Source organism: Oncorhynchus masou, unplaced genomic scaffold (genome assembly GCF_036934945.1).
Source record: "Oncorhynchus masou masou isolate Uvic2021 unplaced genomic scaffold, UVic_Omas_1.1 unplaced_scaffold_909, whole genome shotgun sequence".
Taxonomy (NCBI): domain Eukaryota; kingdom Metazoa; phylum Chordata; class Actinopteri; order Salmoniformes; family Salmonidae; genus Oncorhynchus; species Oncorhynchus masou.
The window spans coordinates 127,308-139,376 of NW_027015566.1; the positions used below are offsets into that span (position 1 = coordinate 127,308).

At 39.4% G+C, this 12,069-nt stretch overlaps 1 protein-coding gene across 1 annotated transcript in view; it reads left to right on the forward strand.

Moving 5' to 3' along the window:
• Nucleotides 1-4,178: 4,178 nt before the first annotated feature.
• The window catches only part of LOC135538111 (NACHT, LRR and PYD domains-containing protein 12-like), an 86,481-nt gene continuing 78,590 nt past the window's right edge, over nt 4,179-12,069 (forward strand). The window contains exons 1-4 of the mRNA XM_064964097.1: nt 4,179-4,280; nt 5,016-5,113; nt 10,011-10,127; nt 11,914-12,030. Of these exons, the coding sequence (XP_064820169.1) occupies nt 5,076-5,113; nt 10,011-10,127; nt 11,914-12,030 (272 nt within the window). The 5' untranslated portion in view covers nt 4,179-4,280; nt 5,016-5,075. The remainder of the gene's footprint in view (nt 4,281-5,015; nt 5,114-10,010; nt 10,128-11,913; nt 12,031-12,069) is intronic.

Consider the following 12,069-nt stretch of genomic DNA (forward strand, 5'->3'; position numbering starts at 1 on the left):
AAATATTTCTGACCGTCTGTACTCCTGTTGCTGTATTTATGTTAGTGTGTAAGCTATCAATGTCTATAGTGAATATATATGTTTGGGAGGGAACAACTATGGGTTTGATCTTCTCAAGAAAGTGATAAGTGTCTCTGAGGTAGCTGGGGTGTCTAGTGAAGAGAGGGTTGATATAATGATCAATATATTGGGCTATGTTGTATGATTCGCTATTACAGTCTGATACGATTGGCCTGCCAGGAGGAACTTCATAGGGAATAGTCCAGGTTTCTGGTTCTTTATGATTGTTGCAAAGCAGGTAAAACAGTCTAGGTGGTGGAGTGTCTGGTCCAAATAGAAAGTCTCCTTGTTTTTTCGTGATGTGCCGTTTATCATAAAGTGTTTGTATGATTCTACGTAATTTAGTCTGGGTCTGTGGTTGTAGGCTGTTTCCTATTTGTTCATAATACTTGGTGTTGGTTAACTGTCTATTTGCCTCGTATGTGTATTGATGTTTGTCTAGGATCACTGTTTTAGATCCCTTATCTGCCGGTTTCTATATTATGTTGTTTATAAGTTCTTTTATGGCTTGTCTTTCGATGCGGGTGATGTTGTCCTCTCTATCTGTCTGGGTGTGATAGTTGTGAAGGGTGTCTTGGTCGGTTCTGATTAGGTTCTTTACCCTCCTATCTATCTGGGACAGTTTGGGTTCCCAGATGGAAGGAAGGGTGAATGGTAAATGGTTGTCATTTGTCTGATAGTCAAAGTAGTCTAGAAGTTTAAGTCGTCTATGATATTTATGTGTGTCCCTATGAAGTTCCTCCCAGTCAAATTTACCAGGGTGGGGAAAGAAAGACAACCCCCTCTCCAAAAGTTGGGTCTGTGCTGTTGTGAGTTGAAAAGACTTGGATAAATTCATGATGTTTGATGAGAGGAGGCCAACTACCCCCTCTGCTGGGTAATCTAAGAAAGCAACTGGGGGAGGAAAGGGGGGAGAGAGTACAGGGGGTTGGGGGAAAAAGAAGGGTGTGGTGTGGCTAGGTGGGTCCAAATTCTGAAATTTAGCAGCTCACACCAATTCTTAAAATGTGGTCTGCTGTGGTTGTTGTCCGGTGTATCAGGTCTGTTGTGTGGAATTCATCACGGGGTAGCACCAAGAGAAATGGGCCATGTGTGGTGATGTAACCGTTAATGACTGAGGTTTTATATTCGATCTGGTGAAAGAAGGTGTGAGTGGTTAATAATGGGGATGTAAATAATTGCATTTGGGAAAGTGACGATTGCTTCCTTGTGCATTGATGCAATCTGTTTGATTGATGTTGTGTATGGGTCATTATCCATATTGTTTATGCCCACCGAGAGAACCACTATGCTGGTGTCTAAATGAACCTCTGTTTTCTCCAGAACCTTTGTGAAATGGTAAAATGTTGCTCCAGGGTAACTGTCCACTTGTATGTTTGGGTTATGAAATGGAGGGATTCTATTAACATTTGAGTCTCCCAAGACTAGTATTGGTTTATTTCCCTTAAAAATTCCAATCCGCCACCTTGCCTTTTGGTCTGTCTTTATGGTACGATGGTTTCTGAAGAGTTGCTGGGGTTGCGTGTTGATGCTGAGGCTGGGGTTGGGGGTTGATGCTGGGGCTGAGGCTGGGGTTGATGCTGGGACTGAGGCTGGGGTTGATGCTGGGGCTGAGGCTGGGGTTGGGGTTGATGCTGGTGCTGAGGCTGGGGTTGATGCTGGGGCTGAGGCTGGGGTTGGGGTTGATGCTGGGGCTGTGGCTGGGGTTGGGGTTGATGCTGGGACTGAGGCTGGGGTTGGGGTTGATGCTGGGACTGAGGCTGGGGTTGATGCTGGGGCTGAGGCTGGGGTTGGGGGTTGATGCTGGGGCTGAGGCTGGGGTTGGGGTTGATGCTGGGGCTGAGGCTGGGGTTGGGGGTGATGCTGGGGCTGAGGCGGGGGTTGGGGGTTGATGCTGGGGCTGAGGCTGGGTTTGGGGTTGATGCTGGGACTGAGTCTGGGGTTGGGGGTTGATGCTGGGGCTGAGTCTGGGGTTGGGGGTTGATGCTGGGACTGAGGCTGGGGTTGATGCTGGGGCTGAGGCTGGGGTTGATGCTGGGACTGAGGCTGGGGTTGATGCTGGGGCTGAGGCTGGGGTTGGGGTTGATGCTGGGGCTGAGGCTGGGGTTGGGGTTGATGCTGGGGCTGAGGCTGGGGTTGGGGGTTGATGCTGGGGCTGAGGCTGGGGTTGGGGTTGATGCTGGGGCTGAGGCTGGGGTTGGGGGTTGATGCTGGGGCTGAGGCTGGGGTTGGGGGTTGATGCTGGGGCTGAGGCTGGGGTTGGGGGTTGATGCTGGTGCTGAGGCTGGGGTTGATGCTGGGGCTGAGGCTGGTAAAATAATAATGATTCTACATTTATAGTATGAACCTGGATCATCATAATGATTCTACATGTTATAGTATGAACCTGGATCATCATAAAGATTCTACATTTATAGTATGAACCTGGATCATTGTAACGGCTTTCGTCTGGTGAAGGAGAATCGGACCAAAATGCAACGTGTTATTTTTGAGACATGTTTAATTACGAAGAAAACAAACAATACAAAAAACAACAAACAGAACGTGAAAACCTATACAGCCTATGTAGTGACAACAAACACAGAGACAGGAACAATCACCCGTGAAATACTCAAAGAATATAGCTGCCTAAATATGGTTCCCAATCAGAGACAACGATAAACATCTGCCTCTGATTGAGAACCACTCCAGACAGCCATAGACTTTGCTAGATAACCCCACTAAGCCACACACCCAACACCCACAAAACCCCAAGACAAAACACACCACAATAAACCAATGTCACACCCTGGCCTGACCAAATAAATGAAGACAAACACAATATATTACGACCAGGGCGCGACAATCATCATAATGATTCCACATGTTATAGTATGAACCTGGATCATCATAATGATTCTACATGTTATAGTATGAACCTGGATCATCATAATGACTCTACATGTTATAGTATGAACCTGGATCATCATAATGATTCTCCATGTTATAGTATGAACCTGGATCATCATAATGACTCTACATGTTATAGTATGAACCTGGATCATCTTAATGATTCTACATGTTATAGTATGAACCTGGATCATCATAATGATTCTACATGTTATAATATGAACCTGGATCATCATAATGATTCAACATGTTATAATATGAACCTGGATCATCATAATGATTCTACATGTTATAGTATGAACCTGGATCATCTTAATGATTCTACATGTTATAGTATGAACCTGGATCATCTTAATGATTCTACGTTATAATATGAACCTGGATCATCATAATGATTCTACATGTTATAGTATGAACCTGGATCATCTTAATGATTCTACGTTATAATATGAACCTGGATCATCATAATGATTCTACATGTTATAGTATGAACCTGGATCATCATAATGATTCTACATGTTATAGTATGAACCTGGATCATCATAATGATTCTACATGTTATAGTATGAACCTGGATCATCATAATGATTCTACATGTTATAGTATGAACCTGGATCATCATAATGATTCTACATGTTATAGTATGAACCTGGATCATCATAAAGATTCTACATGTTATAATATGAACCTGGATCATCATAATGATTCTACATGTTATAGTATGAACCTGGATCATCATAATGATTCTACATGTTATAGTATGAACCTGGATCATCATAATGACTCTACATGTTATAGTATGAACCTGGATCATCATAATGATTCTACATGTTATAGTATGAACCTGGATCATCATAATGATTCTACATGTTATAGTATGAACCTGGATCATCATAATGATTCTACATGTTATAATATGAACCTGGATCATCATAATGATTCTACATGTTATAATATGAACCTGGATCATCATAATGATTCTACATGTTATAGTATGAACCTGGATCATCATAATGATTCTACATGTTATAGTATGAACCTGGATCATCATAATGATTCTACATGTTATAATATGAACCTGGATCATCATAATGACTCTACATGTTATAATATGCCATGGCCTTTACTGGCCAAAGGTTAAACTGCTGTTATGGTTATGAAATACTATGGTGTTGTGTCACTAGACTTTGACCAGATATTATTGCATCCAAAGATCAACTGAACCTAGAACATAGATACAGAGACACTTGTCATCAGGAAGGTGATCTCTCAGCACAACGGAAAATATCTCAATGACTTGACATGTTCTGGTTGTGAATTCAGGCTACAAGGTAAGAATCTTCCCAGGAATTATTGTAAAGTGTGTAGAGACATTCAATGTCTGGTGTTATTTTAGTATAGTGAATGACAGGGAAACACTCAGATGTAACAGTCCATTTCACCTGGGACAGCTACGTGACAGTGCAATCATACAAAATGGCGCTAACTGGGTGTTGTCAAGTCACACTCAAAAACATGTTGTTCATATATTCGTATATCGTGGTTATTTTACAGTTTGTATATTTTTTATGTATAAATTGTAAGTCGTCTTTCAGAATATCAGAACATGTGTTGTTTTCTAAATTCCAATGAGCTCCTGCTTCCTGTGTAATTTGGTATGAAACCACTGAACAGACTTTTCTTAACATCGATATTATGAACTGAATTCAGTAACAGCATCATAATATCATACCTGTTGAACAAAGCAACACACTAGAATGAGAGAAATTATTAGAAGAGAAAGTGAGACATTATTATTAATATTACTATATATTATATTGTTATTATTATATTATATTATTATTATTTTATTATTATTATTAATATTATTAGTTACACTATATGGATAAAAGGTGAAAAATATCATCACGACTACATGTTCATGTGATGCAATAAATCACCTGACTGTTTGTGTCTGTTAGTAAATGTTTTATTTATAAGAGATCAGTAATTAAATAGAACAATTGACCTTCAATAATTAGGTGTCACTTTGTTAACCACAACCAACATGTTGGATCTCTGTTCAGGGGTCAGTGCTTGAAAATGAGTCTCTCTGGTGAAAAAGAGGAGGGGGCCCTGCCTCTAAAATGAGTCTCTGTGAGGAACATGACTCCAAAGATAAGAGGTGAGATGACGATGTTGTATAGGAACATATAAAGAGTTAATTTCTAAATAATTATTTCCACAATTTTTTGACAATTGTTATTTTTCATCAGAAATTATTGTTTATGGGAACCTTCATGTGGCTGTAAAATATTGTTGTTATTAGAATTGAATTCATAGATTTTTGTGTATGAATTTTTGTTTTGCAAAATGCTACAGTACCTTGCGAAAGTATTCGGCCCCCTTGAACTTTGTGACCTTTTGCCACATTTCAGGCTTCAAACATAAAGATATAAAACTGTATTTTTTTGTGAAGAATCAACAACAAGTGGGACACAATCATGAAGTGGAATGACATTTATTGGATATTTCAAACTTTTTTAACAAATCAAAAACTGAAAAATTGGGCGTGCAAAATTAAAAAGTTTGTCTTGAGGATGGCGTTATAATTATATCCTCGACCAAATCGATATCTTCTCCTTCCGCCATTGTGGGTTGAAAAAACAGCTTAGTAGTACGCAAATCAATGAATTTATCAATTTCAGTTTCCTAGTTCTGAGACCTGCCCATATAGGACCTGCCTCTCAATATTGGTAATCCAATCAAAATACGTGCCTGTGTAACACTGGAGCCAGCCAGCAGGCGTACAATAGCCAACTCTAAAGCTGATTGATTGACACTAAATTTTAATTTCCATTCACTTTAAGCTACAAGCGCCCGCACTGTTGATTCTGAAGGCCTGGGGGCAGATTTTAGACCCCTGGCAACACATGATGGCTGAATAGGATTGGATAAAAGATCTAACATAAAGACCAGCCCTCCAAATCTCAACGTGGGGCTGGAAGCAGTGCAACCAAGAGGAAAGCTATGAAATGAAGAGTATAACTCTTACTCTGGGGAATAATTTAATACATATTTGTGGGAAAATATATTTAAAAAATATATATATTCTGATGATGTTTAGGCCAGCAGAGAAGGCCTTGCTGGCCCTGACGGCCCACCACTGCATACATTACAATACAACGTTGACCATTAGTTACAGCAAACAACAAACATGTCTCTTCTGCTCCGTTCTTAACCCCTCCTCTCTTCACAAAATGGACAGTATAACTTTAGTGTTTAACCCTTATGTGTCCAAGGACCAAACTTTTGAATATTATTTTCAGTGCGCCTCAACTAGGCTGGAAACATGACATTTACAACAACATTTTTTTTTCTGATAACTAGTTCATTGCATCCGCCATGGTGCCCAGTTTCATAACATTACGTTATGTTATAGAGTAATCGCTAAAAAACAGGCCTTATTTTAGGTCATTCTTCTTCCTGCCAGCTCCTATTAGTTCTATTGAGCTCCGTGGAATCAACTCACCTTCTGAACGTTCTATTCCCAACTCATTGTTCTGCGTCACAATGGCAGCTTCACTATTGTATCAATGACACCTGCCGGCATTAAGCTTGAACGCTGACGTCAGGTTACTTATTATCAACAGGGTTACAGCAACACCTAACGAAAACGAATGTCTGTCCTCTTTTTCAAGATGTGGCCGATTTAAACAGCCAGAAGTCATTTTTTTAATTAAGAAACAACACTTTTTTTGTGACTTGTTGTTTCTAAATGGCTGCAAGGGTAAATTGATATGCATCGAAATGTTCGTTCGTAGTCATCGGATTGAGTGAAAGCTGCGCAGTTTCACTGAGTTAGAAAACAAATGGACAGGTGTAGCTCATTGATTTGTAGATCTGACGCAGTTGCTACCTCAGATTATGAGCCCAGCAGGTGTCGTGAATGAGTTATGTAGTACCCACAGAAGGCCACAGGGAGGAGCAAGAGAGCTATAAACCCATACTGTTTTTTCCTTATAAACCCTGAACCTAACAATCAATCAAATGTATTTATAAAGCCCTTTTTACATCAGCATCTAACCCTACGTATTACCTATTTTAGCATTAACCTTAACCCTAATTATTTAGAAACTGTTTTAGTAATAATATTATGTTAGTAAATACCATTATGGTACTAAATAGCATTTTGATTATTTTGTTAATCAAAACCTGTCTCAGCATTTTGCTGTTTTTGTTTTGTTATTTTATTATATTTATTATTGCAAGGCAGAACACTTGATCAACAAGCCACATCTGTTTAATTTTTCAAATGTGGTTTGAACTGTGTGACCAAGTAACCTCTATGTGAAAGTTTCAGCAATTGGCGTGGGATAGATTGGGCAGGTTAGAGATCTAAGGAATTAACCAGAAAAATATACTTTATTTCTCAGCTGCCCCACCAATGTATTTGAATTAATAACATTTAATTGCAAAATGTCCAATAGATGGGAGCATATGACCACAAAGCATTAGTTATAGGCTACAAGCAGCAATATGATTGACATAAAATAGCAGTAACCACAGACTATATGTCCCATGATTTTCTAAAATGGTCACTCATCATTTTAGTTAGCTATTTATCTCCTATTAGGGCTGTGTTGCTATTGGGTGAGAAAAACAAGTGACTATAGCAGGTATTGAATCCCAGGTAAATAATCACTAGTCAAAACCTCAACCTTAGTATAAATGCATTACAAAAAATCATGTTAATATCTGATATTGCGAGTAAACAACCTCGGAATAGAAAAGACAGAGTGCAACTTCCAGCCAGTCAATACATTACATCTTGCAACCATAGCGGTTAGCAAATAGCACATTTTCCAGCACCCGGCCAGGGATTCAAACCAGCCACCTTTTGGCCACAGGTCCAACTCCTTAGCCACTGGGTGAACACCTGAGTTAATCTTGGGGAATAAACATGAGTTAATCTGCCAAAATGAAGACAAAATGCTTTAGAGACACACATGGTATCACTTGTTATACATAATTATTACACATAAATCATTGCCAAAAGCACAAGACATATTATTAATGGATTGATCATATCAAATATCAGAACATTATTCTAATGTAGGTCTATATTATTAATGGATTGATCATATCAAATATCAAAACATTATTTTAATGTAGGTCTATATTATTAATGGATTGATCATATCAAATATCAAAACATTATTTCTAACTACTCAAAGCAATTACATGTGGCTCAGGAACCACTGATTCACTGCATTATTCTATAGTATTATCAAGACACCTGCTGTTAACTCTTACCTACTTAGGACAGCTGCTGTTAACTCTTAACTACTCAGGACACCTGCTGTTAACTCTTACCTACTTAGGACAGCTCACGTGGTGTCATAAATATCTGCCGACTAGGTGGGACTAGAGACTTCATGCATAGTTACCCACCCACGTATAAGTGTAAAATGTCTTTATTCTCAGCACTTATACGACTTTGAATGTTTGTTTTACACAATAATAAAAAATCAATATTACTAATGTAACCCACTGTCAAGACTGGGTTTAGTTGATTGTGTTGCACTGCTCATGTCCTCGTTCTGGAACTGTCCGCGTCCCCGTACAGAACTGTCCACGTACAGCACTGTCCGTGTCCCCGTACAGAACTGTCCGTGTCCCTAACCCCTAACCCTAGATATAACCTATTTTAACCCCTAACCCTAGGTATAACCTATTTTAACCTTAACCCCTAACCCCTAACCCTAGATATAACCTATTTTAACCCCTAACCCTAGGTATAACCTATTTTAACCTTAGCCCTTAACCCCTAAACCTATGTATAACCTATTTTAACCTTAACCCTTAACCCTTAACCCCTAACAGATTAACCTATTTTTAACTTAACCCCTAAACCTAGGTATAACCTATTTTAACCTTAACCCTTAACCCTTAACCCCTACCTGATTAACCTATTTTTAACTTAACCCCTAACCCTAGGTATAACCTATTTGAACCCTAATTCTAGGGTAGGGTATCCTAGAACACTTTAAAAACCTATTTTAGTTTTTCTCAACCAGAGGTAACTGAATTAGTAGGCTTATTGATAATCGGGCTTATTGATAATCGTTATGTTAATGAAGTATAATTTCAAAACATGAGCATAAAACCAGGTAATAATAAACATGAATCATCATTATATTACTTCACAGTAATCTGTTAAATACTGTTTCAGTGCTTCCTCTTGTGTTAGCAGTGTGGAAAGGGACAGGAAGAAGCACACAGGAGTTTTCCTGTGAGGGGAGTGGTGGTGTATCCAGGGAGGAAACGAAACTAGACTCAGTACTTGTTCTCCATATAGTCTCATTATTACCTCAACTACCTGGTACCCTGCACATTGACTCAGTACTGGTACTCCTTATAGTCTCATTATTACCTCAACTATCTGGTACCCTGCACATTGACTCAGTACTGGTACTCCTTATAGTCTCATTATTACCTCAACTACCTGGTACCCTGCACATTGACTCAGTACTGGTACTCCTTATAGTCTCATTATTACCTCAACTTCCTGGTACCCTGCACATTGACTCAGTACTGGTACTCCTTATAGTCTCATTATTACCTCAACTTCCTGGTAACCTGCACATTGACTCAGTACTGGTACTCCTTATAGTCTCATTATTACCTCAACTACCTGGTTCTCTGCACATTGACTCAGTACTGGTTCTCCTTATAGTCTCATTATTGTTATTTTATTAGTGGTCATTAGTGGTCTTATGCTGCCATCTATTGGAATTATATAGCAACTGCAGTAGTACTGAATAATGTGTAATTCCTTACAAAAGTAGTAATTACTTAGAATTGCTTAGAATTGCAAAATCTAACAGTAGTACTGTCACTGAACAACACAATGCCATGATTAGATTAAATACACACCGATTCCTGTAAACAATGACAGCTTATTTACCAACATTTATGGAAATGGATATGTAGCTTTTTAGAATGAAACTCTTCTTATATTTCCCCTTCTGAGCTTAGAATAGATGAGATATGTAATGTTTGTCTCTGTTGTGATGAAGACCAATCCAGCAGGAGAGACCAGCCTCCCCTGTTCCCAGCTGTGTGTCCATGAAGAGTGACTGGTCTATGATGCAACCTATATACTTTAGAGCGGGAGACTTTTCTACTGAACAAAGGTAAGAAGAACTCATGGGTCCTGGTCAGTGAGTTAAACAACAGTGTCTCTAGTCATTTCTCCTCTCCCATTTTCACATTTATTGTTGTTGTTTTCATAACCCATAGGCTAATCCTTTCGTCCATTTCATAGTCCTTAAACAATATTAAACAAACACAACATTCCCTCTGTATGTGTGTGTGTGTGTGTGTGTGTGTATGCGTGTGTGTGTGTGTGTGTGTGTGTGTGGGTGTGTGTGTGTGTGTGTGTGTGTGTACCTACATGTACATATTACCTCAACTACCTGGTAACCTGCACATTGACTCAGTACTGGTTCTCCTTATAGTCTCATTATTACCTCAACTACCTGGTACCCTGCACATTGACTCAGTACTGGTACTCCTTATAGTCTCATTATTACCTCAACTACCTGGTACACTGCACATTGACTCAGTACTGGTACTCCTTATAGTCTCATTATTACCTCAACTACCTGGTACCCTGCACATTGACTCAGTACTGGTACTCCTTATAGTGTCATTATTACCTCAACTACCTGGTACCCTGCACATTGACTCAGTACTGGTACTCCTTATAGTCTCATTATTACCTCAACTACCTGGTACCCCTGCACATTGACTCAGTACTGGTTCTCCTTATCGTCTCATTATTACCTCAACTACCTGGTACCCTGCACATTGACTCAGTACTGGTACTCCTTATAGTCTCATTATTACCTCAACTACCTGGTACCCCTGCACATTGACTCAGTACTGGTTCTCCTTATCGTCTCATTATTACCTCAACTACCTGGTACCCTGCACATTGACTCAGTACTGGTACTCCTTATAGTCTCATTATTACCTCAACTACCTGGTACCCCTGCACATTGACTCAGTACTGGTTCTCCTTATCGTCTCATTATTACCTCAACTACCTGGTACCCTGCACATTGACTCAATACTGGTTCTCCTTATAGTCTCATTATTACCTCAACTACCTGGTACCCTGCACATTGACTCAGTATTGGTACTCCTTATCGTCTCCTTATTACCTCAACTACCTGGTACCCTGCACATTGACTCAATACTGGTTCTCCTTATAGTCTCATTATTACCTCAACTACCTGGTACCCTGCACATTGACTCAGTATTGGTACTCCTTATCGTCTCATTATTACCTCAACTACCTGGTACCCTGCACATTGACTCAGTACTGGTACTCCTTATAGTCTCAATATTACCTCAACTACCTGGTACCCTGCACATTGACTCAGTACTGGTACTCCTTATCGTCTCATTATTACCTCAACTACCTGGTACCCTGCACATTGACTCAGTACTGGTACTCCTTATAGTATCAATATTACCTCAACTACCTGGTACCCTGCACATTGACTCAGTACTGGTTCTCCTTATAGTCTCATTATTACCTCAACTACTCGGTACCCTGCACATTGACTCAGTACTGGTACTCCTTATAGCCTCATTATTCCGGTCGGTAACATTTGAGAGTGAGGCAAATATGTAGCATTTTCCGGAAAAAAAACATGATGATTTGTCTTTCTGAAATGAAAACATCAAGTGATTTTAAACAAATACATATCTGTCATTGCACAATCCCATACCATGATTAGATAGTGAAAAAACACACCAATCTCTTTAAGAAATGCTTTAAACAATAAAAGCTAATTTACTAACATTACTGAAAAGTGATATATAGTGTTTAGGAATTAAACAATTCTTATGTTTCCCCATCTGAGCTCAGAGTAGATGAGAGATGTAATGTTTGTCTCTGTTGTGTTGAAGCCCAATCAAGCAGGAGAGACCAGCCTCCCCTGTTCCCAGCTGTGTGTCCATGAAGAGTGACAAGTCTATGGGACCTCCTCTAAACTTTAGAGAGGGAGACTTTTCTACTGAACAAAGGTAAGAAGAACTCATGGGTCCTGGTCAGTGAGTTAAACA